Raw genomic sequence first — 27,380 nt, 5'->3', positions numbered from 1 at the left:
TTCAGAGCCTTCGAATGCTGTGTGATCATTATGTCACCTTTGATACTTAGTGATTCCATCTGAAGGCTTTCTTCATAATTCCTGATATAGCTGCTTTGTTGGTTAAGGAGTGCTATCCATGTATTAGTTTAGGGGGAATTAAGGACATCCAGTTCTGAACAGATATATAATATTGCCTAAGGCAAAGTGACATGAACCAAATCGATAACTCTCTTCCATCTCTAGCTATTCTGGAGCAAAATGCCTGAGTAAATGGCTCTATACTAGCACTACAAGACATGAGTGTGTGTTACACGCCGAGATGAGTTTTTATTTTATTAGACTGATACCTTTGTTTCTACTTGTGTAGCCTGTGTGCTGCTAATATGTCCATTAGCAAGTGGCCTTGACACTGCCACATTTGCACATGTGGCCTCAGCCCAGGAAAGAAATATTTATTTATGAGTTTAAAAACATTCACAGACCAGCTTTACCACTGTTGTTACATAAGTATGATTTTACCCCAGCTTGGGAAGACTGTCAGGATCGCAAGACAGAAGACTATCCTACAGACACAGCCCATCTGCCTTTCCTCATGTATTCTCAGTAGGACTCAGAGGCCCTCAACAAGGTAGGAGCCCCACTGTGCTAGGAGTTGCATGTATATGTAGTGAAAGTGCGCACTGGTCCAAAATAGCAAGTCAAAGGGTAAGAGGCAGGAAAGTATCCTCATCCCACTGAGAGGGCGATGAAATGACTTTCCCAGCATCACAGGAACTCCCCCTTAACCACACTATCATCCTTCCTCTCTAATCTAATACAAGATTTTATTCGAAACATGGCAAAAAATCATCAAATAAGCTATTTGACCTACTCTTCTCATATTCTTTCAGCCACCACAGGGTGTCTCTGCATCTCTTCCTAGAAAGACAAAAGCCTCTGGTCAGGGCCGGCTCCAGGCACCAGCAAAGGAAGCAGGTGCCTGGAGCGGCCAATAGAAAGGGGCAGCACTCCGTCCGTTGTTGGGGCGGCACGTCTGGGTCTTCGGCAGCAATTTGGCGGCGGGTCCTTCACTCCCCTTCTTCTTCGGTGGCACTTCGGCAGCAGCTCAATCAGGTTTTTCTTTCTTTCTTTCTTCGCTGCTTGGGGGGCAAAAAAGCTGGAGCTGGCCCTGCTTCTAGTAGCCTGGCCCAGAGTAGCCAGGAACACCCCACCTTTGGAAAGATGGCAGGGAGGGAGGTAATATCTTTTATTGGACCAACTTCTATTAGTGAGAAAGAGGGAAGCTTTCGAGCTACACCAAGCTCTTCCACCTTTGGAACACAGAGCTCCAATCCTTTCAGTGTATTTGACACAATTTATGTTTTAAAAGCTAACAAAAAAATTACCCACTTCTCTGTGGATTTTCTTCAGCAACAGAGAACTATGTCTGGTTTGAGAATGCTGTTACAATAGGCGGTGCTTCTCACTGGACAGCGAGAACTTATTTCTTTTAGTGGCTGAAGATACTTGAAACCTGGAGATGTTTTGATGGGGTAGCTGCTTGTAGTTCATGAAACAAGGATGATCAGGTAACTGAAATCTGATCATTCATCACCCTTCATCTGAGCTGCACCGTGCATCTGAGAGCAGAACTGAGTTCTCAATGTCCATATTTACCAATGTCTATATGCCAATGTCTTTGACGAAGCAATCCGTGTAATAGCTTTGCCAGGATAATGGCACTAAGTATTGCACTGCACACCTTAGCAGATCTGTTCAATTGTCCTTAATATAGGTTTAAAGTAGTGTTTATTTGCAATGAAATGAAGCTGAAGGGCAAGCAAGTGACTTAGCAATTACCTGATACAGTCACCGCTGGACTTAATACCCACATGCTGCTGCTATGATCATTTTACCTTGCGACACTTATGGGTGGTTGCTTTCTCTTTTTAAGGAACATGCTTTGTAATATTAGAAATGGGTTAATTGTTTGGGATAAAACATGAACCATTCTGGACCTACGTTCAAGCTCCAATGCAAACGTGAGCCTGCTTGAAGCTTTTAGATTTGGAAAAGGTTCACTTGGTTTTTTTTCTGAATTGCTCTTCATTCTCTCTATATCCTGGTCTTCAAGTCAGTGGCCAGCAGGGATTTAAATACTGACGCATGGGGAAAAAGAGGCTGTGGCTGTTGGGTCCATTGCTATATGGATCCCCTGGCTGCCATACATGTGTAACATTTGGGCTAGGAGGATTTCACCCCCTCAGCTTCCTTGTAGATCCCATGTACAAAGCACTGCTATGAAAGCGATACACATGAGAGCAGGATTTGGCACTTAGGATCTAAGCAAATATCAGATGACCCCAAAGCTGGGCTTTTTCATAGCACTCTGTTTCCCTTGGATTGGGTTCTGGTGTGTTATATGCTCCCCAATCTATTTCTTTAGCTAACTATTATGGGGCACATATTGCTCCACTCACCTGGAAACAATGTGGGGTTACAAACTGGCAGGGTTTAGCGGGATATGTGGGTAGATGGATGGGTGAAGACCTCTACCTCTGCTCACTAACTTGACATGAAAAGGAGCCTTGGTGAAGTCCTGCATCTGAAACACTTTCTTCGGAACTCGCCACTGCCACCAGACCGACCAGATGCTTCTCCATACTACCAGCCCATCCATCTCAGAGGTCTAGATTCTCAAATATCCCCATGTTTGTGCTGTTTAAAATTTTCCCTTATCCGGGCATAGATCTGTTCTGAGCCAGCGCCCACTAGAGTGAGTAGAAAGACTCTATTTGGCTACATGGAATGTTGGATAACACACCAACTAAAACAAAAATTCATGTCATGGGGAGACAGTGCTGGATTTACATTGGTTAAATGATCTCTCTGCACCATTTCATCCCTTTATCGGATTACAGAGTGACCGGGATTTAAATGTTTTGTTATGCTTTCTCTTCCAGAATGGGCTTCACTTGCATGGTCAGGAGGACAACCAAAGAGAGAAGCACTGACAAAGAGGAAAACACATGGGATTCAAGAAGGACTTGGGACTCCTCACAGTAGGAGGAGCAAAAAGAGGAAGGCATAAGAAATTGCACACATGTGGAGGTAAGTAGATATTCTTCCTTGTACTTTGGCAAGTGCTGAGAGTCCTCTGCAATCTGGCATTATTGCTGCACCCGATCAGAAAAAAAAAATTGGTCCATCTAGTCTGGCATCCTGTCTCCAGTCAGGGCCAGGATGGTCCAGAGGCAAATGCAATACTGTATTGGGGAAATTTTTTTTTTCCTGGCCTAGCTGATATTTATTCAAGCTCCCCCTCTCTTAATCCAACAGTGTTCATCTGTCAGTTGGATCTTTACACTCATAATTTAACTACAGACATAGAACAGTAATGCTTCCATTGTTTAAGGGGAAAAGATACAAAGGATTCTTTAAATTCAAAGATGGAAATATGCTTAATTTCCATTCACTACACAGCTGAGAATAAATGCCCTATTATTAAATCTAGAGGAGTCAGGATGCAGACAGCTGGGGGGAAGTTCCATTTATATTAGTCACTCTAGGACTTTATTCTGCCTAGAATTACAGAGGGTGTGCATCTGTGGCTTTCCTCTACTTCCTAGTGTGTGATGTGAGGTGCAGGCATGCTCAGTAGCTTATGCCTACCACTCCTATCTCAGTAACAGTGCCTACAATACTAAGAGACTGGTTGCATCAGAAGCAGAGCTGGAAAGCCATCTTTGCTAGCTGCTGAGAGTGAGAGAAACAGCAGAACCTTAGGAGATCCGCAGACTGTCTGACAGAAAACAATGTGAGTATCCCTTGTCATAGGAGTTTAATGAAAATGAGCTGCAGTATGAGAATGAGGGTTTAGTATGTCTGGAGGGAAGGAGTTTGGCTAAATCCGTGTCAAAGCACTCTCCATCAGTTGTGGTGCTGAAACTCTGAATACTCAGCTATGAATGGGTGTGTTTCTTACTTCACAAAGAAATGATAGCAGCATGGCTTTAAGCTGACTGAGATCCTTTTTGAAGCAAGACTGGGTTATGGGATTGTATATTGTGCTTTGTCACGGATTCTGTTTTATATCTGTGTATATCTGTTTACAGTTATATTCCCCCTAAATGCTTGCTCTATAGAAGCACAATACTGTGGCTGGAAAGTTCACTGCTGTTTCTGATACATGAAAAGTTGCTTGTTTGGGTTTTGGAGAAATAGCCAAGTAGTATGCTGCTGTTTTCAAAACCAAGTACAAATTAACTCTTACTATGAATGTTTAAGTTTATGTGGGGTGTGGGTGTGGTGAAAGGCTGGCTATGTGAATAAGGCGTCTGAAGCTACTTTAACATTGGTGTGGCTGGCTGTCACATGAAAACTACATGTGTGTGTATCTGTGTGAATCAGTGTCAGACGCTGAGGAGCATTTGCTGAGTGTGAGACCTCTCTTGTGTATATTAGAGAGCCAAAGTTTGTTTAAGACAGAATCAAAGTCTAATCAGTCTGCTGTGGCTCTTAAACAGTGGGAACTCTGCTCTGGCTGGCGGTGCAGTTTTTCCAGCTGTTGGACAGCAGTAAAGAGAATTACTAACACGTTTACAATTCAAAATAGTGCTGAAACCAACCCTTCAAACGCTGGGCCAAATCCTCAGTTAGTGTAAATCAGTACAGTTCTGTAACTCACAATGGAACAATGCTGATTTATACCAGCTGGGGATCTGGACCTTTGTCCTCACTATCCGGTGCAATATGGTAATAAAATATTAGATATAAAATAATTTCAACTCAATTTGTGTTCAGCACCCATCTGCTTCTGTGCAGCGGTGGATGACACCAACCCATCACTTCAGAATTATTTTATTCCATCTTTAAATAGCTGTCCAGGTCCTTAACTGGGGTGTAAACGACAGGTTTTATTGTTGTCTAAAAGAGCAAATTAATGCTATTTAGTTAATAGTTACTCTGGAAAAACATTGGTGTAAAGGAGAATGGATCTGCCCATGCAGTTTAGATAACTAGATTCTGAAATGCATCCTTTGATAACAACCTATAACAATCTACATGGGGGGGGGGGGGAAATTGATGAAGAGGGCACTTCAAACTAGAAGACAAAGGCATAACAAGATCCAGTGGCTGGAAGTTGAAGCTGAACAGGTTTAGCCTAGAAATAAGGTGCAAATTTTTAACAATGATGGTAATTTACCATTGAAACAATTTACCTAGGGTTGTGGTGGATTCTCCATCACCAACAATTTTTTAATCAAGATTGGATGTTTTTCTAAAGGATCTGCTCTAATTCAAACAGGGATTAAGTCAGGGAAGTTCCATGACCTGTATTCTACAGAGGGTCAGACCAGATGATCACTATTGTCCTATCTCGCCTTATAATCTATGAATCTATTAACATGATTGCATAAATGTTCATTTGACTAGTCAGCGCAAACCAGCTGCAAACATCTCAGCAGTATAAAAAAAGTCAAATAATTCTAATACTATATAACATACGCGGGCGGAAAAACATAGGGCTAGATCCTCAGGTGGATCCTACTGGTATAGAAGCGAATGGAGCTATGCTGATTATTGTAAATAAAAAGTTGTGTCCTACTGTAAACTATTTCAATACAAAATTTTTTTAAAAAATTACATCCAGAATCTCATTCTGAGATCTAGAAATTTTTTTCATTTGCTTATTTACCTATTAAAATATCAGAAAACAAGCTTTTATCTACAACATCCAGAATGTCTCCAAGCCAAGGAATTGTGTTCTGAAAAATATCCCGGTTTAATGTGCACCTCTGAACTTCTCCAAATGGTTATGAGCTTGCCAGCTCATTGTATGCTATTGGTGCTGTTGTCTAGTTGTGTCTATATCAGGAGTCAGAGGATGACGTCAAATACTTTGGATCTGTATGTGAGCTGTTCTTCAATGATTAATGCAACAGTTTCCTGCTGCAGAATTATCATCTAAACTATTCAAACAAGAAACAGTTTTTCATACTATCTTTGTCTTACTAGTGTGTATTCATAACAGATTTTTTTAATTAAAAATAGAAAGGTTGATTCAATATTAGTATGACTGGGTCTTTTGTAGAAAAGCTTGCATAAGTTTCTTTGTTGATCTAGGGGAAAAGGGAAACTGTTTTTTGGTGGGATAATCTTTCAACACACTAATCATACAAAGCCAGGATAAATCAGCAACTTGCTTTAGGCAGATATTGATGTATTTAGTTGATTTCTGTTTCTCTGGGAAATGGATGTACAGAAAAGGAATTTAAAACTCCTTGATGAATGTCCCCACTATCCAACTTTGAGTTATTGATGAATGCCAGAAGGTAAATTTGTGTTAACTAACTATCTGTAGCAACAACTAATGGTATTCATCAACTTGCAAAAGCTTATTGCTAGTGAACACCAAATACCAGGAAATGGTTTCTTTTCATCTTGTTGTAGAGCACCATAAACATGCATAGCACTTCACACACTTGTAAGACAAAGAGCTGGCTCCTGAGGGCTTGTCTTCACATACTGCTGTGCCGCTGCAGTGCTTTAGTGAAGACACTACTATGCTGATGGGAGAGCTGCTCCTATCGGTGTAGTTAATCCACCTATCCAAGGGAGTAGCTCTGTTGACGGGAGAAGCTCTCCCAGCAACATAGTGCTGGCTACACAGGGGGTTAGGTCGGTTATAACTACATCGCTCGGCTGTGGATTTTTCACACCCTTGAGCGATGTTGTTATACCAATATATGTCTAGTGTACAACTGGGTTCAGTGACTTCAGTAGAGAGATGCTGATTTACAACAACTGGGAATCTGGCCTCATGTGAGATTACAGTCTAAGTGGTTCAATTCAAATGATAAAGAAGCAGGCTCAAAAGTGGGAGCAAACCTTATTGGAGAGAGGATCAGCACTGAGAGGTTAAATGAAAGAAGCAGCTTTAAAAGGAGGGATTTGAAGGAAGAGCAGGGGTCACTTCTTGCTTGAGAAGAGGGGGATACTGTTCCAAGCATAAGAATAAGAAATGAACTGAGAGTCGGGGGTAGGGGAGGAGTTTGAATGTTACCTCTTGGGGGGTTGTTTCCAGTAGAAGGAGAAAATGATGATGGCATCAGGCATATCTTTGATGCAATCCTGTTTATATACAAAGAATGAATAAACAGGAGGTAGTTTGTTTGCTCACAGTTCCAAGCCTCTCTCCAATCAGCCCTCTGGCCAAAAAGCTCTCTCTGAGTGTGACACTGGCCCTTTAAGAGCAGGACCACTGCACCTCTGACTTATCAGCTCACTCCAATTGGGTTTTAAGAGAGAGCACCTGAGCCATATAAATGAGAGAGATCTGGTGAGTGGGGGGGAATGTGAGGACACAGATGAATGGAACAAAGGAAAAGAGCAGGTAAGAGCTATCTAGAGGAGACTGAGTCTTCAGAGAGTAGAAGGCTCTGCATGCTCTCCATGGAACAGAGTGACCAGACAGCAAATGTGAAAAATTGGGACAGAGGGTGGGGGGTAATAGGAGCCTATATAAGAAAAAGACCCCAAAATCAGGACTGTCCCAATAAAATTGGAACATCTGGTCACCCTACCATGGAAAGAGAGAGGAATTGGCTAGGAGGCTAGTGGAGAGGCTGTTTGCTAACTGCTCTGAGGTAGAAAGTCAGTGCTGGGAACTTAAAAGGGCTGAGAGCTAGGAGCCAGTGGAGAAGTTAGTCTGCTGACCTTCCTGAGCCAGAGAGCTAGTGCTGGAAGCTGAAGAGGGCTGAGTCATTGGACTGTGTTTTGGGAGGAAGAGTGATGGGACTGGTCCTCGGCAGTTGGATGGTCTGGAGAGTGAGGTTCTGAGACAAGAGCAGGAAAGAACTGAGAGCGAGTGCTGATGGGCTCATGGGTGAGGAGCTTGAAAAATTGCTGGACATTTCTCTGTTTTACTGTGGCAATTGGGAGAACAGCTTTATTATGAGGGTTCTATGGACTATTCTATATGTACATGAATAAATTATACCCAGAAGTGATGTTTTGAGTGGACACTAGGAGAGACTTTGTTCTTTTTTATGGTTGGACTGAGGAGAAACTGAGTCAGATGCACGTGTAGTTCCATGGCCTGCTGCAGGAGGGCATCCCAGATGGGCTGCCTTCTTATCCTGTCTCTCTTAGCTTTCTCTCAGGTTCTTGTTACAAGGGCTTCTCTTGCTGTCTCCTGGGCTTTTCACTCTTCTGGCTGTTTCTTACTTGAACATGCACACACAGCAGCAATAACAATCAGACCCCAGACCCTGCGTTTGTGTTCAGTCAAGTCCTTTGGTGGTGGCTTCCAGCTATCACTAACCAAAAGGACATTTAATTGTACACTCATTTAGCCTGAATGGAAGGCAGACAGCATGCCCAACAACTTGACTGAGCTTTGTGATCACCCATAGATCAAAGCCGAGCTTGCTAGATGTCTGTCATCCTATCTCCAGGAGAGAGCACTGGGTAAGAGAAAATGCAAGTGGAGAGAGACTTGTTTGTCTGTGGAAAATAGAAGAATGCCAGTAGAAGATGATAATGGTTTAGTTTCTTTTCGATAATCACATCACTGGCTAATTAAATTAATCTAGCACAGTGATGCTCAAACTTTTCCTGTCATGCCGCACTCTCCCCCCCCACACACACACACATTACTGCACAGTTGGCTCAGCAGAGGAGCTTGGGCTAAAGGTGAAGCTGGGGGCAGAACTGTGAAAGGGGCAGGACTTGGGGCTAGAGGCAGAACTGGCCTGGAAGCGGAGAGGGAATGAGGGCTGAGTGGAGCTGGGAGCGGAGCTGGGTGTTGCTCCCTCCCTGCCCCCTGTGGGGGCTGACCCAAGCCCCGCCGAACGTTCCTCTGCACCCACCTAAGGGGAGCACCCCACAGTTTGGGGATCACTGCTCTAGCACAAATGAATTCTGTTGCAGGGCACAATTTTTCTGAGACGCAAAATAAAATAAAGCCCTAGAATTCCCCCTGGTGCCACAGTGTCTCTCTGTTCCTTGGTAGGGATTTTTACTGGATGGATAGTCTGAAACTGGTTCTGTTAATCAAAACAAAACCCTACTGGGCCAATTTCTGGGCAGTTGCACAGAAGGCAATGGATTTACACTGGTATCAGAGTAGAATTTAGCCTCTTGTAAGTTGTGGTGACGACGCAGGAAAGGAAACAGAACGCCAGGTCTGTGGTAGCTAGAGAGCTTTACAAGCCTCTTGCAAAAAGCCTCTCAGGAAAACTTTTCCTGGGGTTTTTATTTCTCTCCTTACTTTGTTTACAACTCTTCTTAGTGGTTACATTCTTGCGCATAGAAGAGCCAGGCAGTATACATGCACATAAGATAACGAACCCATCTCTTGAGCGCGTGAACACCAGCTGCGAGGGTACAATCAAATCAGCCAAATAAGTTTCCCAAACACAAACGCTGGATTGAAGGTCACTCCTGCCTCGTAGCCATGGGAGCAGTTTGCCGCGCCTGTGGACTGGCGATTCGGGAGCTATGCATCTCTACATCTCCCCCTGTTTTATTTTATAAATGCGGTGTTTAAACAAAACACTCTCGCAGGGTAGCATACACAATGCCACTAGATTGGGTATACATTAAACAAAGCAGCAAAGTAAAACGTCAAACATCAAAACTAGGACCCCATACTATAAAAGGGTCTTCATCCACTCTAAGGGTGGCTATAACTAAATATAATCCTACCAAGGAAGAAAAACGTCTTGGCGGATGACTTAAGCATAGCATTTCAGCATATCAATTTGCTATTGCATACAAAACTATTATCAGCAAGCTTAAAACAGCACATTTCTTTCACTGTCTCACACCCCAGATGTTGCTGGGTGGTTTACAGACAGGAACAAGGCAGGTACTTAACAGACCTTGCATTTCCGGGGCAACGGCCAGGCAGAAATCAGATTGATTTAATACTTCTGCCAGGTGGACCCAGGTGTTAAACTGCAGCCGCTGCTCCATCTGGGGTTCGCCTTGGCAGCTAGGGGCCAACAGGAAACTCCCCAATACACACAAAATAAGGAGTGAATTAGCATTAAGGCAAGCTAACAATGTCACAAGGTAATTTTCTGCGGTAGGTTCTAGCTGCTGCTGCACTCGCAGCTGCTCGGCCTGCAATGAAAGGGCTTTAACCTGTCCCCAGGTTATGCGCTGCGGGGGCCCCCGCGGGGGGCGCTGGCGAGGACGCTCGGGATCCTGCAGATGTAGGTTGAACTGTGGAATGGGGTTCGATAGTCCCTGGTGCCAGGCCATCGCCGTGCCACGGGCGGACGTTACGCGCCGGGACCCACAACGGACCTGTAGGAAGAGAAACGGCAGCATGCCCTCGTCCCCACGTTATAAGGGGCACTGGGCCATGCCACTGAGGGTCTGGGGCCTTGCGATATTTAACAAAGGGGCGGGGCAAGGCCTGGTAGCTGCGAAAATGACATTCTGCTGCAGAGTAGTTGTCAGTCAAATTCAAATGATTCAGGGTAAAAAGCACTGCAGCCAGCCATTCCTGGCGGGGAGGAAGGCCTACGGGAATCCCCCCTTTCTGTTTTTGGCGGACCAGGGCTTGTTTGAGCGCACGATTGGCTCGTTCCACAATGGCCTGGCCTGTGGGATTATACGGGATACCAAACGTGTGGACAATGTCCCACGTGGTACAGAAGGAGGCAAAGGCCGAGCTACAGTAGGCGGGGCCGTTGTCGGTCTTAAGATGGGATGGGTGACCCATGATTGCCATAGCGCGAATCATGTGATTAATAACATGACGAGAGGCCTCACCCTTCTGGGGGGTGACCCACACATAATGGGAAAAGGTATCTACACACACGTGAAGATACTGCCAGGGGGCAAAGGGAGGGAAATGTGTAACATCCATTTGCCAGAGCTGGTTGGCCGAGGTTCCACGAGGGTTAACCCCTACCTCCGGGCTATTGGAGAGAGAAGCGCAAAGGTCACACTGGCGAACAATGGCCTGCGCCTGATACAATGGGAGAGTGAACTGCTTGGCAAGGGCCTTGGCGGATTGATGAAAAAAGGCGTGGCTTTCGATTGGGGAGGAAAAAATTGAGGCCACCGATTTGACCGCCTGGTCGGCCACCGTGTTGCCTTCTGTTAATAGGCCCGGTAGTGTGGTGTGACTGCGAATGTGTGCCACAAACAGTGGGCTAGAGCGGGAGGAAAGGAGCTGTTGCAGGGTAAGAAAAAGGGCCAACAAATTGTCATCACAGGAGGGCGACACATAGGAACCTGGAAGAGACTTAAGAACATTAGTAACATAAAGACTGTCAGTAATCAAATTAAAAGGGTCATCCTGGAAGCATCGGCAGGCCAGGATGACAGCAGCCAACTCTGCGCGCTGTGGGGAGCGCTGAGGCAGGGTAAAGCGGACTTGCCAAGTGCCTTGCACCTGCCAGCTGACCGCACCTCGTGTTGGGCCGCCGTCCGTAAAAAGGGTAAGTGCATCCTTAATGGGGACGGTTGACAAGGACGGCCGGAGGTGAAGGCAACGTTGTTGTAGGAATGAAAGACGGGGGTCAGGGGGAATGTGATATTTAACTTCCCCAACATAGTCAGCAAGAGACAATTGGAGGGTGGCACTGCAAGAGACAGTGCGTTCCCAGTCTTTAGCCGGGATGGGGACAATAATGGCAACGGGGTCCCAACCCAAGAGGGTACGGGACCGTTCTCGCACTTTAAAAATCAGCTCTGCGGCCTGTTGAGGGAGTGTCTGAATAGTATGCGGAGGGGAGTGGGTCAAATAAATCCATTCAATTAAACGAAGACGCGCTGCCGCCCCCTCCTGGGCGAGGACAGCTGTCGGTTGTGAGAGTGTGGGAAGCAAAATGGCAAAAAGGGGCTGTTCCCTTTCTCGGCGGTCGACCCACACCTGGGCCAGGGTCTGGTTAATGAGGGTGACCGCTTGGCGCTGTTCCTGGGAAACGGGAATGATATCTCCGGGGAGACGGCCCTGCCGAAGGCCAGAAAAAAGAGGGGACAGCATGGAGGTAGTCAGAGGGCAAAAAGGACGAATCCAATTAAGGGACCCCAATAACTGTTGAAGCTGTACAAACGTAAGAGGGTTGGGCAATACCAACTCGGGACAAACTGGACGGGCATATGACTGGAGCATGCGGTGACCAAGATACAAAAAGGGTGGCTGACGCTGGATCTTGTCCGGTGCCACAACCAGGCCACACGCCGCAAGCTGGTGGCGCAGTTCGTCCAGCCAGTCATCAGGGAGGACGGGGTGAGCCACCAGGATGTCATCCATGTAGTGGTAAATTAAGGCATCTGGGTGTGCTGCGCGGAAGGGCCGTAGGGCCTGCGCAACAAAATGCTGACACAAGGTGGGGCTATTCAACATGCCTTGAGGGAGCACATTCCACTGATAGCGTGGAGTGGGCTGGGAGTGATTCAAAACCGGAACAGTGAAGGCAAAGTGCACCCGGTCCTCAGGGTGCAAGGGGATGGTAAAAAAACAATCCTTTAAATCTATTACAAATAACCGGTAATCACAGGGAATAAGGTTGGGATTAGGGGTACCACACTGCAGGGGACCCATAGGCTGTATAATTTTGTCAATGGCGCGAAGGTCCTGCAGGAGGCGCCACTTGCCAGATTTCTTTTTAATCACAAACACGGGGGTATTAAAGGGGCTAGTGGACTCCTCCAAACGTCCTGCCTTCAGCTGGTCATTAACCAAGTGCTGGAGGGCCTCCAGCTTTTCTAAAGGAAGCGGCCACTGCGCAACCCATACGGGTTCGTCAGTGAGCCAACGGAGGGGGAGGGCCGTATGCCTAATCATTGATATGGATGGTGGCAGTGAACTGTGTCAATAAATCACGGCCCCACAGGTTGAGGTGGACGGGGAGAATGATAGGCCGGATACGGGCGCGGCGGATGCCTTGGGGCGCCCTAACCTCCAACCATCGGGCACTTCGTTGTGAGTCCTGTGCCCCGCCCACACCCCAAACTGCCGGAGCCTGCTCTGTGGGCCAATGGGCGGGCCACTGCGCAGCGGCAATGACGGTAATGTCTGCCCCAGAGTCGATAACACCCTCGAACGGCTGATCGTTGAGGCAGTAAATGCGTTTGGGTTGGGGTGCTCCAATGTCTTTAACAACTGCTGCCACTTGTGGGTGAATAGTGCGCTGGTCGGTGGACCCGAAGCCTCCGGTTCGGGGAACGTTTCTTCCCCCTGCCGGAAGGGAGTAGGGCACAAGTATGAGTTGCGCCCAGGCATCTCCCTGAAACAGCCGTTTCGGGAGATGACTCCACAGTTGAACATGGATAATTCCACCATAGTCCGAATCCACCACCCCAGGCACCACAAACAGGCCCTGCTTGCTGGCGGACGAGCGGGGTAGGACAAGGCCCACCATGCCCTCCGGCAGCGGGCCCTGAATCTGGGACGGCATGAGGAGGACCTCCCCGGGGAGAGTGATATCCATATTTTCCTGATTAACAAGGTCAATCCCCGCACTGCCCCTTGTGGCGGCGGGGGCGTCGTGCACGGAGAGGGGCGCGGCCTTGGGTCTCGGGCTGGTCGCAGGCCCGCCTACTAGTTTCCCGGGGGGTTGTCTCGGTTAGCAGCCAAGACCCGGCTGTCACCCCCGGCCAAGCGACACTGCGCAGCCCAATGGTAGCCCTTTTTGCATTTCGGACACAGCGTGCGGGGCCTCTGGTCTGTCCGGGGCTTGGGTTTGTTTTTACACATGCCCCCCGCAGGGGCCCGACACTCCCGCCAAAAATGTCCGGGCTTCTGGCAGTTAAAGCAGTTCCCCTGAGGCTTCTGCCCCTTGTGCAGGGCAGCTGCCAGCAGGGCCATCTGATGGGTCTGAGTGCCTACGTCAGCACACGCCTGCAGCAATTCTGCCAGGGTATACCCGGGGCGCCCGACCACTGCCTGCATGGCACGGCGGCAGTCTGCATTGGCATTTTCGTAAGCCAATTTTATCATTAGTTCAGTCTGGGCTTGCGGGTTATCAATCTGCCTCTGGACTGCCTCTTGGAGGCGGTCAATAAACTGGTGGAATGGTTCGGTGGCACCCTGCCGAGTAACCGCAAAGGACTTAGAGGACTCGCCTGCAGCGGGGACCCTGCGGAACGCGCGACGGACACACTGGCCAATGATGGGAAAAGCTACCCGGGGCGTGCCCGCCGCCTGCTCGGGGATGCTCGAAAACTGCCCTGTGCCATATAACTGCTCAGCAAGATAAGCCCCCCCACCTTGCGCTGCTGCTGCAAGCGCCTCTCGCTGGTACTCGCTATCCCACACAACGTATTGCGCGGGAGACAGCACCATGCGACACATGTCTTTCCAATCTTGGGGGAGCAAGAAGTAACCGTTTGACACACCTTCCAAGATCCCCAGGGTGAAAGTGGACCGCACCCCGGTCTCACGAACTGCCTTGCGGAGCTCGCGCAGAACTGAGTAGGGGAGAGCCTCCCAGTCCACTATCTGCCCCCCATTTCCATTATCCCGCCAAGAGACGGGAAACGCCTCGAACCCACACTTGGATTCCTCATCGGTCAAGAGACCGGCCTCACGCGCTTGCCGCACCGCCGCGGCGACAGCGCCCCCCTGCCCGACCGGTAGGCAGGGGGGCGCCGCCACGGGCGGCGGCGCAGGGAGGGTCAGCTGTGGGCAGGAGGGGGGTGGCCCATCACCTGGGGGCAAAAGGGGGACCGGCTTGGGGCTGTTGGGGCCGATCCCCTCCAGTGCCTCCTTACAACGCTGCCAGAGCAGCAGGCACTGAACTGGGGCACGGGGTTTACTATACAAGGTGATCCCAATCTGTATCCAATCAAAAAGCTGCAATGACCCGCAGTCTGGATACCAGGGGCACTGGCGATCTATTTCCCTTAGGAGGTCCTCAATATGAGCGACCGGGACAGCGACACATGATCGCTGTCGTATAATCTCTTGTAACTCTCTTGCGTGCTCCTTCTGGGCACTGGAAAGTTTCCCCCCCATACTCACGAATAAGGGGCGGCAAACAGCCGCGGGCGCGCTCGGCGTATCCAGCCGGTGAGTAGAGGGGTATCACGTCGGGGTCACCAGCTGTGGTGACGACGCAGGAAAGGAAACAGAACGCCAGGTCTGTGGTAGCTAGAGAGCTTTACAAGCCTCTTGCAAAAAGCCTCTCAGGAAAACTTTTCCTGGGGTTTTTATTTCTCTCCTTACTTTGTTTACAACTCTTCTTAGTGGTTACATTCTTGCGCATAGAAGAGCCAGGCAGTATACATGCACATAAGATAACGAACCCATCTCTTGAGCGCGTGAACACCAGCTGCGAGGGTACAATCAAATCAGCCAAATAAGTTTCCCAAACACAAACGCTGGATTGAAGGTCACTCCTGCCTCGTAGCCATGGGAGCAGTTTGCCGCGCCTGTGGACTGGCGATTCGGGAGCTATGCATCTCTACAGTAAGTATTTAAGTAGCTCTTTGTTAGCAGAGTTGGGTGACGCTTGGTTGGAGGTGCTAGCTGCTCAAAAGGGGATAGGGAGGGAATGAAGAGGAGGAAGAGCCATACACGCTTCCGATCGCTTGCACTGGCCAACCAAGCTTGCTGCCTGCACAGATCCGTGTTCAGTAAAACAGAATTGGGGCTGACAGAAGAATTCAGTTTCAGATTCCAGTTGAACTTAGTTATTGATAGAAGCAACTCTGGATTCCAGCAGGACTTTTGTGTTCATTTAGGAATGGTCCTAGGACAGCTCCAAAAATCAGTGCTTATAGGAAGCATTCAACCCATGGGAACAGTCAGGGTTTTTTTCTTTCAATCATTGGGCCAATGGCTTTTTGCACAGGAGTCACTTTTCATACAATTAATTCGGTCTCAGATCTCTTGTCTTCCCTACAGTCGGAGATTCTCTGATGTGTTGGTTTCTTGCAGTCATAATTCTCAAAGGTGTACAATTTACTCAACCATTCTGTCTCTTGCAATAGGAGGAAATGGTTCCAGTGCTGATTAGGGTGCTTGTCTGGATCACTTCCTAGTCCACAGCATCTGGAAATAGATTGTTCATGAATCTTTTGGAAATCAGGGCTACCAGAGTTGTCCTCAGAGCCTGCCTTCCTTGAGGGAAATCCATGCAGAAACTCAGACAGTACAGCCACAATGTTGAGAGATGATCTGTCTGTGGAAATGTTGTATTGAGATGACAGTAGTATCTGGAAAGAATTTAAAAAATATTTTGGCAGATGATCTGAGTTGCAGATGTTGAGAACATGAAAGACCTTTCAAGAACCCAGAAGTGAACTAAATATTTCCTGTGTGGGGCAAAGAAGATTATTTTGTTTGCAACTGGAAACAAAACCAAATGACCAATGACTTTTTTCAAGAGCATTTAAACAAACTTCAGTGAGGCAGAGAATACTGAACATAGGTGATTGGGTACTTCTTATAACCAGGGTTGTGACTCTATCTCTGGTTGATGCTTGTGTCTTAATGGTTCTGTGGCCTCATGAGTAGGACCCTACCAAATTCACAGTCCATTTTTATCAGTTTCATGGCCAGAAGGTTTTAAAATTGATCAATTTCACGTTTTCAGATGTTTACATCTGAAATTTCACGGAGTTGTAACTGTGGGAGTCCCAATCCAAAAGGTACCCCAAAATGGGTCTAACTTCCCCCCCACTTCCTCCCAGCTGCCATGCAAGGGAAGGGCGAGTCCTGTCCCTCCCCAGCCCATTCCAACAAGGACTCACAGCTAGGAGCCCCCTGGCTGGGGCGCACCCAGCAGGGAGTTATTGGACCCACCTTCACAAGTCACTTCCAGCTGCAGGAAACTCCGGTGCTGGAGCTTCCTGTAGCAACGGGAGGCACTTTGAGGTGGGTCTGAGAGTGATAGTGGCCATGCAGGGGAAGGATAAATCCTCTCTCTCCCCAGTCCACCTGGGACTTACAACTAGGAGCCCCCTGGCTGGGGTGCTCCCAGCAGCAAGGGGGAGATCAGATTTCACGGGGAAGGGCTTATTTCACGATTCATGACACGTTTTTCTTGTCCATGAAATTGGTAGGGTCCTACTCATGAGACATAACTTAATCTATTCAGAGAACTCCAGCTACTGAGTAGCTTTCTTTCACCATGTGGTGACTGCAAGCTCAAGAGCCATTTGAAGAGCTGTATTATTTGAATGGGCTTGACTCCATCTGGCTTAGGAGCAGCTCCCTTTTCTATCTGCTCTTTTACCCAGGCAATGGAGCCACTGAATGAATGGATTTGAAGAAGTGGATGTTGTAAGGCAGGTGGGTTCTGTAAAAGATCATGTAACTTAATGGAACGGGGAAGAAGGGCTACTCCAGTGCTCGTGGAACTAGTACTGAGATGGAGAGACAGCATATCCAGAAAGAGGAACAAGGTGGTGACCCCCTCCCCCAAGGATTTTTGAATTACTGTAGTAACAAATGTATGTTTTCCCTGTAGCTGTCCTAAGGATCCAACTCGACCCTGACTAGGAGACAGCAATCCTAGGAGTGAGAGAATATTGTCTTCAGGCCCAGTTGGTACTTGACCTCCCTGAGACTCATCACAGTTGTCAATTAGCCCCAATTAACTGAGATTGTCTCCTTAATGTTGTGGTTGCTTTTCCCCTGGTGCCTGTATGGAGCCCTCCAAGCTCTTTTCACCATAACCCGTTGAACAAGCACAAGATGATGGCCAACTTAAAAAAGCTAACTACTCAGTTATGGCAACCATATGTTTTCTGCACACAGTAGTAATTTACTGAGAGATCTGACTGTACATTTATAACTGTTTTGTCATTTGCAATTATATCATCACTTCTGTACTGGATGAAATAATTAGAATGGACTTCATCACTCTAATGTTCCTGTCCAAATAATTGGAAATATTTGAACAAGTTTCTCACTTTTTCCAGATGCAATATTTAGAAGAAAATACGTGGGAAAGAGGTGTCTTTTTTTAGTCTCATAGCAAACAAGGCAAAAATCTGGTTTACACATTGTATGCTAATGAAAGCAACAGACGTACCTCTGCCAGACTCAAACAGAAGCATCACTGAGTCATCACTGAGTGAATTCTTATGGAAAATGTTGAGATTCTCATATGACTATGTTTTGGGCGGTCAGAAGGGCATTATTTCAAGAAACATCTCTGAACTTTTAAATATAAATGGCACCTTTGAATGCATTCTAATGTGTTGCAGTATCTTCTAAACATAGGCCAGCTCGCCCAGTGGATTTATGCACTGACGCTGCATAGCTGTATAGCTGGGGTCAAATTCTATATTGTCTCGAGTTAGGCCATGTCTACACCATGGTGCCATGCTATGGGCAGCATACAGGGAGAACATACACATGCAGCCAAACATCTAACAAACTCTAGGCAATCTCCTTCTAACTAGCTAAAAGCCCCCATCTCTCTGAATTACTGGGGTTTACTTGTTTTGAAGCCTCTATTTGCAGTGGGAATACAGCACTGTCTCACTAATGGAGAGTGCAGGCATTTCACAGAGCAATGATCGTGCATGTGCAAGGGGGAAAGTGACAAAGAAGAAAATCCTAGTGATACCAAATGCTGCAAACTGAAATATTTAAGGGTAGGTTAGATAAATGTCTACTAGGGATGGTCTAGGCAGTATTTGGTCCTGCCATGCGGGCAGGGGACTGGACTCGATGACCTCTCGAGGTCCCTTCCAGTCCTAGAATCTATGAATCTATGAATCTATGAAATAGGCAGGATTTGCCTCAAGAGGTGGGTGCATTTCAGCAGTCAAAGAGAAGGGTGGTAGTCACTGGACAACTGTTCAAAGTAAGCACTGCAGAGGTGTGGAGCTCAGGAGGGGAGAGTTTTAGCACAATGCCACAACTCCAAAGGGAGCAAAGAAAGAGGGATCCCCAAGAGACCGAACCCAATGTGAGCTCCGTGGTGCACAGAGGAGTCCATCCACTGCTACACTCCTTCACATGGTGCAGCTTACTGCACTTGATATAGGCTGTTGCAGAGAAGACAGGATGAATCCATAGCCCCACTTCCTACCTACCCCTTCAGGGCTACTTGTGCCTCAGGAAAACAAGTGAGGGGGTAGAGAGACTGCAACTATGTCTGGCGGGCCAGATTTTTAAGTTGCTCGGCACCCAACAGTTCCTCCTGTGACACTTGTGGTGAATTTTCAAAAGAACTCCACATCCAGTGTACACCCAACATGCCCAACTCTTTGGAAAATCTCACCATTGATTTAGTTGTGTAAATGAGAGAGGGGCTGTAGATGTGTAGGGAGCAGGGGGCATTCCTTAGGCCTCCCCACAACTCCTGGGCACCCACAAAAGGGCTAGGCAGGATCTGGTCCTGCAGAAAGACTGAGGGGGAAGCCAGCCAAATACAGAAAGATCAAAATGCCCTAGTATACATTGAAATATTGAGTTGCACAGTGTGCATAAATTGCAGCTTTTTTATAAATACACAGACTCACTAATGATTTCCTAGAAACAAATTAATTAATTGTGCCTAGAACCACTTATTCTCTACTTCCAAAGGTTAATGGATAGAAATTCCATTTATTCATTTACATTCAAATACTAAAATAACTCTTCTTTATGAATCTGGCCTTAGACGGGGAAGGGCCTTAATTACAGCATGCTGCAGCTGGGCAAAGGCAATGCTGTGGGCAAGTATTTGCCTTATTTGCTACCACAACCCATCTGTGTGCCGTTTAATGCATGAAAAGGCTGCTAACATGGGCAAAAATCTTTTGCCCATAATATATGACGTTCACAAATGTGGTTCTAGGGTTGGGTTTTTATTGCTGACGTCTGTCACGGACTCAGTTCAGAGTCTGGCTTAGCACAGAGGTCAGCACTGAAAATTTCTGTTACCTCTCTGTGGGATAAAGATGTCAAAAAAGTAGTAGTTAAAAATGTGTGTGTGTTTTTTTTTTTTTTTTTTTTAAGTACTGTGTGGAGGCTGGTCTGTGGGAAAGCTTTCTCCATTTGCTGCTAGATTGGCTGAAGAATCTGTGGGATTTTCTTTCTTTCCTTCAGATACTTTGGCAGCATCCAGCCCTGGCACTTTACAAAGATAAAATAGTCACAAACAAGTTCTTGGTGACCATTCAGTTTGTGGGTGGGGGACCAAAGGGGAAATCCCACTCGAGGCCAGGATTTAGACAAACACACAGAAAGCAAACTAGTCACCTAAACCTGTAAGGTGCTGAAAACCTATTGGCACTGACTTCACTTAGCATTGACAATGTGAGCACCTCATTGGAGGTAGCTCAACATCTTTCAAGATGGGGTCTAATCTAGTGTAAGTCTCCTACAGACACACAATACATGGACCTACTTATTGTTAAAAGTTGGAAAGAATAATACACGAGTATGTATCAAGAACTAGAAATACTAGTGAATAAACACAACTATGATGTAGTTGGCATCACAGAGACATGGTGGGATAATATACATGACTGGAATAGTCATATAGAACTATTCCATTCAGTTGTATTATCCCACCAAATCTCTGATGCCAACTCTGTTATAGTGCAGCTTGCTGAAGAAGGGCAGGCAGGGAAAAATGGGCAGGGGTGTTGCCTTGTATATCAAAGATGTATACACTTGCACTGAGGTTGGAAATAGTAGACGGAGTTGTTGAAAGTCTCTGATAAAGGTATAAAAAAACAAGGGTGATGTCACGGTATGGGCCTACTACAGACCACCTAACCAGGAAGAAGGGATGGATGAGGTTTTTTTAAACAGCTAACAAAATCATCCAAAGAAGTGGTGATGGGGGCCTGCAGCTTCCCAGACATCTGTTGGGAAAATAATACAGCATGACACAGATGATCCAAGAAGTTTTGGGAATGCATTGGAGACCATTTTTTATTTTAGAAAGTGGAGAAAGCAAGTAGGGGGGAGGCTGGGAGGAACTGATGAGAATTTGAAAGTGGAAGGCAGCTTGGGTGAAAGTGGTTATGAAATGATAGAGTTCATGATTCTGAAGAATGGTAGGAAAGAAAACAGCAGAATAAACCTAATGGATTTCAAGAGAGTAAACTTTACAAAATTCAGAGTTGGAAGGTAAGATCCAATGGGAAGTAAGTCTAATGGGAAAAAATAGTTTTGAGGCAATTGGCAGTTTTTCAAAGAGACGTTATTAAGGACATGAAAGCAAACTATCCCACTGTGTAGGAAAGATAGAAAGTATGGCAAGGGACCATTGTGGCTTATTCAGGAGATCTTCAATCATCTGAAACTCAAAAAAGAGTCTAATAAAAAGTGAACACTAGGTCAAATTACAAAGGATGAATATTAAAAGAACAGCACAAACATGTGGGGACAAAATTTGAAAGGCCGAGGTGCAAAATGAGATTAAACTAGCTAGAGTCACAAAGGGTAACAACAAGTAAATATATTAGAAGCAAGAGGAAGACCAAAGACAGGGTAGGCCCATTATTCAATCTGGAGGGGCAATAATGGAAAATATGGAAATGGCAGACGTGCACAATAACTCTTTTACCAAGAATGCTCAAAGGGCTAACTGAGGAGATACGAGCCATTAGCCATTTTTGAAAAACTCATGGAAGACGGGAGAGGTTCCAGAGAACTGGAAGAGAGCAAATATAGTGCCAATCTATAAAAAAGGGAATAAGGACAACCTGGGGAATTAGACCAGTCAGCTTTCAGTACCCAGAAAGATAATGGAGCAAATTATCAAACAATCAACTTGTAACCACCTAGAAGATAATGTGGTAAGTAACAGTCAGCATGGATTTGTCAAGAACAAATCATGTCAAACCAACCTAATAGCTTCCTTTGACAGGTAACAAGTCTTGTGGATAGGGGTAATGTGGTATATCTTGACTTTAGTAAGGCTTTTGATACTGTATCACATGACCTCCTCATCCCCAAACTGGGGAAATATAGCCTAGTTGGCACTACTATAGGTGGGTTCATAACTGGTTGGAAAACCATTCCCAGAGAGTAGTTATCAATGGTTCACAGTCAAGCTGGAAGGGCATATTGAATACAGTCCCACAGGGATCAGTCCTGTTCAATATCTTCATAAATGATTTATATTGGGGTACCCAACCTACGACCTGTGGGCCATACACAGCCCACCAGAGCATTTCATAAGGCCCGCAGTCTACTTCAACACAATATACTAACGGCCAGTTCATTAGCATTTATCATTGTGTTTACATCAGTTTAGTTTACACCAGTGTGTAAATAGACAATAGTGTACATAGCTTGTTTCTGTCTAAATACATACAAAACAGCTGAACTTAAAGTCACTTATATTGATTTATATTTTAAATCTTATTAAAATAGGTAGAATCTGTTTGGTCCACAGAAGTTTGTGCTTATGTTTATGTGGCCCTCCTGTATAGTAAGGTTGGGCACCATTGTTTTAGATGATGGCATAGAGAGTACACTTATAAAGTTTGCGGAAGTTGCAAGTGCTTTGGAGGATAGGATTAAAATTCAAAATGATCGGGACAAACTGGAGAAATGATCTGAAATAAATAGGATGAAATTCAATAGGGACAAATGCAAAGTACTCCACTTAGGAAGGAACAATCAGTTGCACACATAAAAATGGGAAATGACTGCCTAGGAAGGAGTACTGTGAAAAGGGATCTGGGGGTCATAGTGAATCACAAGCTAAACATGAGTCAACAGTAAGACACTGTTGCAAAAAAAGGGAACATCATTCTGGGATGTATTAGAAGAAGTATTGTAAGCAAGACATGAAGAAGTAATTCTTCCTCTCTATTCCATTTTGATAAAGCCTCAGTTGGACTATTGTGTCCAATTCTGGGTGCCACATTTCAGGAAGGATGTGGACAAACTCAAATATCCAGAGGAGAACAACAAAAACAATAAAAGATCTAGAAAAAATGACCTATGAGGAAAGATTGAAAAAAATGAGTGTGTTTAATCTGGAGAACAGAAGACTGAGGTGGGAACACAAGTCTAGCAGTTCCTACCATTCTGGTAGCTTTTTTGACTACTGCTGCACATTGAGCAGATGTTTTCAGAGAACTATCCACAACAACTCCAAGATCTCTTTCCTGAGTGATAATAGAAAGTTTGGACCTCATTATTTTGTATGTACAGTAACTCCTCGCTTAACGTTGTAGTTATGTTCCTGAAAAATGCGACTTTAAGCGAAATGATGTTAAGTGAATCCAATTTCCCCATAAGAATTAATGTAAAGAGGGGGAGTTAGGTTCTAGGGAAATTTTTTTCACCAGACAAAAGACTATATATATATATATATATATATACACACACAGTATAAGTTTTAAACAAACAATTTAATACTGTACACAGCAATAATGATTGGGAAACTGGGTTGAAGTGGTGAAGTCAGAGGGTGGGATATTTCCCAGAGAATCCCTTACTGCTAAATGATGAACTAGAACAGCTGAGTCCTCAAGGGTTAGCACGTTGTTAATGTAGCCTCACACTCTACAAGTTTCAGAGTAGCAGCCGTGTTAGTCTGTATCCGCAAAAAGAACAGGAGTACTTGTGGCACCTTAGAGACTAACAAATTTATTAGAGCATAAGCTTTCGTGGACTACAGCCCACTTCTTCGGATGCATATAGAATGGAACATATATTGAGGAGATATATATACACACATACAGAGAGCATAAACAGGTGGGAGTTGTCTTACCAACTCTGAGAGGCCAATTAAGTAAGAGGGGGAAAAAAAAAACTTTTGAAGTGATAATCAAGATAGCCCAGTACAGACAGTTTGATAAGAAGTGTGAGAATACTTACAAGGGGAGATAGATTCAATGTTTGTAATGGCTCAGCCATTCCCAGTCCTTATTTAATCCTGAGTTGATTGTGTCTAGTTTGCATATCAATTCCAGCTCAGCAGTCTCTCGTTGGAGTCTGTTTTTGAAGTTTTTCTGTTGTAATATAGCCACCCGCAGGTCTGTCATTGAATGACCAGACAGGTTAAAGTGTTCTCCCAATGGTTTTTGAGTATTATGGTTCCTGATGTCAGATTTGTGTCCATTAATTCTTTTGCGGAGAGACTGACCGGTTTGGCCAATGTACATGGCAGAGGGGCATTGCTGGCACATGATGGCATATATCACATTGGTAGATGTGCAGGTGAACGAGCCCCTGATGGTATGGCTGATGTGATTAGGTCCTATGATGATGTCACTAGAATAGATATGTGGACAGAGTTGGCATCGGGATTTTTTACAAGGATAGGTTCCTGGGTTAGTGGTTTTGTTCAGTGATGTGTGGTTGCTGGTGAGTATTTGCTTTAGGTTGGGGGGTTGTCTGTAAGCGAGGACAGGTCTGTCTCCCAAGATCTGTGAGAGTAAAGGATCATCTTTCAGGATAGGTTGTAGATCTCTGATGATGCGGCTGGAGAGGTTTTAGTTGGGGGCTGAAGGTGACAGCTAATTGTGTTCTGTTATTTTCTTTGTTGGGCCTGTCTTGTAGGAGGTGACTTCTGGGTACTCGTCTGGCTCTGTCAATCTGTTTTTTCACTTCAGCGGGTGGGTATTGTAGTTTTAAGAATGCTTGATAGAGATCTTGTAGGTGCTTGTCTCTATCTGAGGGATTGGAGCAAATGCGGTTATATCTTAGAGCTTGGCTGTAGACAATGGATCGTGTTGTGTGTCCTGGATGGAAGCTGGAGGCATGTAGGTAAGTGTAGCGGTCAGTAGGTTTCCGGTATAGGGTGGTATTTATGTGACCATCGCTTATTAGCACAGTAGTGTCCAGGAAATGGACCGCTTGTGTGGATTGATCTAGGCTGAGGTTGATGGTGGGATGGAAATTATTGAAATCATGGTGAAATTCCTCAAGGGCTTCTTTTCCATGCCTCTACAAGGCAGCTCAAATGGAGGGAGCAGAGACAGCATGGCAGACAGAGACGCACACCCTGTGTGTGAGAGATGCGCTTTGCCCCTTTAAGTACACTGACCTCACTCTAAGTACATTGCCTTTTTAAGTAGATCAGCAAGTTGAGACAGCAGCTTCTGCCAGCACGCTCCCTCCATCCTGAGCCCTATCTCTTCCCCTGCTCTATGGAGATGGGGTAAGCCGAGGGCAGGAGTAGGGGCCAGGGGACACCCTGACAGCCCCCCTCATATATATATATATATATATATATATATACACACACACACACACACACACCAAGCAGGAGGATCCCGGGAGCAGCTCCAAGGCAGAGGTCAGGAGCAGCACATGGCAGTGGCAAGGAGGGACAGCTGAACTGCCCAGCAATTGCTAGCCTGCTGGGGAGCTGCCACACAGGGAACTTAGGGGAGTGGGGAGCTGATGGGGGGACTGCTGGTCCACCCTGGTTCCAAGCCCCCACCAGCTAGCTCCAATGGGCTCCTCTTTCTGCAAGCAGTGGACAAAGCGGGCAGCTGCCAAACAACGTTATAAGAGAGCATTGCACAACTTTAAATGAGCTTGTTTCCTAATTGATCAGCAATGTAACAACGTTAACTGGGATGACTTTAAGTGAGGAGTTACTGTATTGTTGGGATTATGCCTTCCAGTGTGCACTACTTTGCATTTATCGACACTGAATTCAATCTGCCATTTTGTTCCCAGTCATCCAGTTTTAGGACATTCCTTTGCAAATCTCCACAGCCAGCTTTGGACTTAACTAGCTTGAGTAATTTTGTATCGTTTGCAACATTTGCCACCTCACTGTTTACTTCTATTTCCAGATAGTTTATGAATATGTTGAACAGCACAGGTCCCAATACAGACCCTTGGGGGACCCCACCATTTACCTCTTTCCATTGTGAAAACCAACCATGTATTCCTATTCGTAGTTTCCTATCTTTTAACCAGTTACTGATCCATAAGAGGACCTTCACTCTTATCCTATGACTGCTTACTTTGCTTAAGAGCCTTTGGTATGGGACTTTGTCAAAGACCTTCTGAAAGTGCAAGTGATATTCTGGATCACTCTTGCTCACATGCTTGTTTACCCCCTTATATAATTCGAACAGATTAGTAAGGCATGATTTCCTTTTAGAAAAGCCATGTTAATTCTTCCCCAACATATCGCATTCATCTATGTGTCTGATAATTCTGTTCTTTACCATTGTTTCAACCAATTTGCCTGATACTTAAGGTAGGTTTACTGACCTGTAATTTCCAGCATTGCCTCTGGAGCCTTTTTTGAAAATTGGCGTTACATTAGCTACCTTCTAGTCATCTGGGTACAGAGGCTGATTTAAGCAATAGTTTGGCAGTTATGCAATTTCATATGTGAGTTCCTTCAGAACTCTTGGTGAATAACATCTGGTCCTGGTCACTTGTTACTGTTTAATTTACCAATTTGTTCCAAAACCACCTCTATTGACATCTCCCCTAAAAAGAATGGCTCAGGTATTGGACTCTCTCACATCCTCTGCAGTAAAGACTGATGCTAAGAATTCATTTAGCTTCTCCACAACAGCCTCTTCTTCCTTGAGTGCTCCTTTAGCACCTTGATTGTCCAGTGGCCCCACTGATTGTTTGGCAGCCTTCCTGCTTCTGATGTACTTACATGTTTGCTGTTAGGCTTTTTGCTAGTTGCTCTTCAAATTTGTTGGCCTGCCTAATTATAATTTTACACTATTAGGGATGATTGTAGTGTTGAAAGAAAAATTTAAATATTCTCCGTGGAAGTGACATACTCTACACTGAGGAGCAAATCTACTCCAGATTCATCCAAAATCAGCATCCTGCTTATAATAGCATCCAAACTCATTTAAAGGCAAGATTAACACAATAGGATGTTTAATGATTAGAAAGTGACATTTTACTCCATATTTAAGGACTTGCCCACTGTATCTCAATGTTGGTGTTAGCAGAGACAGAAAAAATAAACTTTTAGCTGTTTTAAAGGTGAAAAGTAGCCATCAGCCATGAATTCTCTTGGAAGACTATTGCACAGCAATCAGGCTTCACTCCCAGTACATTTTAAGGGGTTTTGCCGTAGCTGTGGTTTATTCAGTATTCCAGCCACTTACATATTGAAAAGACTCATGCAAGAAGCCTTATTGTTTCCAGAATGTTAGGAACTAATGGGAAAGGGATAGGTAAGACAAAAATATCATAATGCCACTATATAAATTCATGGTGCACCCATATCTTGAAAACTGCATGCAGTTCTGGTCATTCTTTCTCAAAAAGGATATATTAGAATTGGAAAAAATATGGAGAAGGGCAGCAAAAATGATTGGGGTATGGAACAGCTTCCATATGAAGAGAGACTAAAAAGAATTGGACTGGTCAGTTAAGAAAAGACATGATTATGAAGGAATATGATAGAGGTCCACAAAATTGTGAATAGTGTGGAGAAAGGGATTTACCCCTTCACATAACACACGAACCAGGGGTCACCCAATGAAATTAATAGGCCGCAGTTTTAAAACAAACATAAGGAAGAACTTCACACAGT

General features: G+C 45.4%; 1 protein-coding gene across 1 annotated transcript in view; it reads left to right on the top strand.

The window, feature by feature from the left end:
• Nucleotides 1-3,686: 3,686 nt before the first annotated feature.
• The window catches only part of LOC128843264 (vesicle-associated membrane protein 2-like), a 96,199-nt gene continuing 72,505 nt past the window's right edge, over nt 3,687-27,380 (top strand). The window contains exon 1 of the mRNA XM_054039954.1: nt 3,687-3,778. Within this exon, the coding sequence (XP_053895929.1) occupies nt 3,777-3,778 (2 nt within the window). The 5' untranslated portion in view covers nt 3,687-3,776. The remainder of the gene's footprint in view (nt 3,779-27,380) is intronic.

Source organism: Malaclemys terrapin, chromosome 9 (assembly GCF_027887155.1).
Source record: "Malaclemys terrapin pileata isolate rMalTer1 chromosome 9, rMalTer1.hap1, whole genome shotgun sequence".
NCBI lineage: Eukaryota > Metazoa > Chordata > Testudines > Emydidae > Malaclemys > Malaclemys terrapin.
Note: the sequence above shows the minus strand (reverse complement) of the source record. Positions and strands in the feature narration are given on the sequence as shown.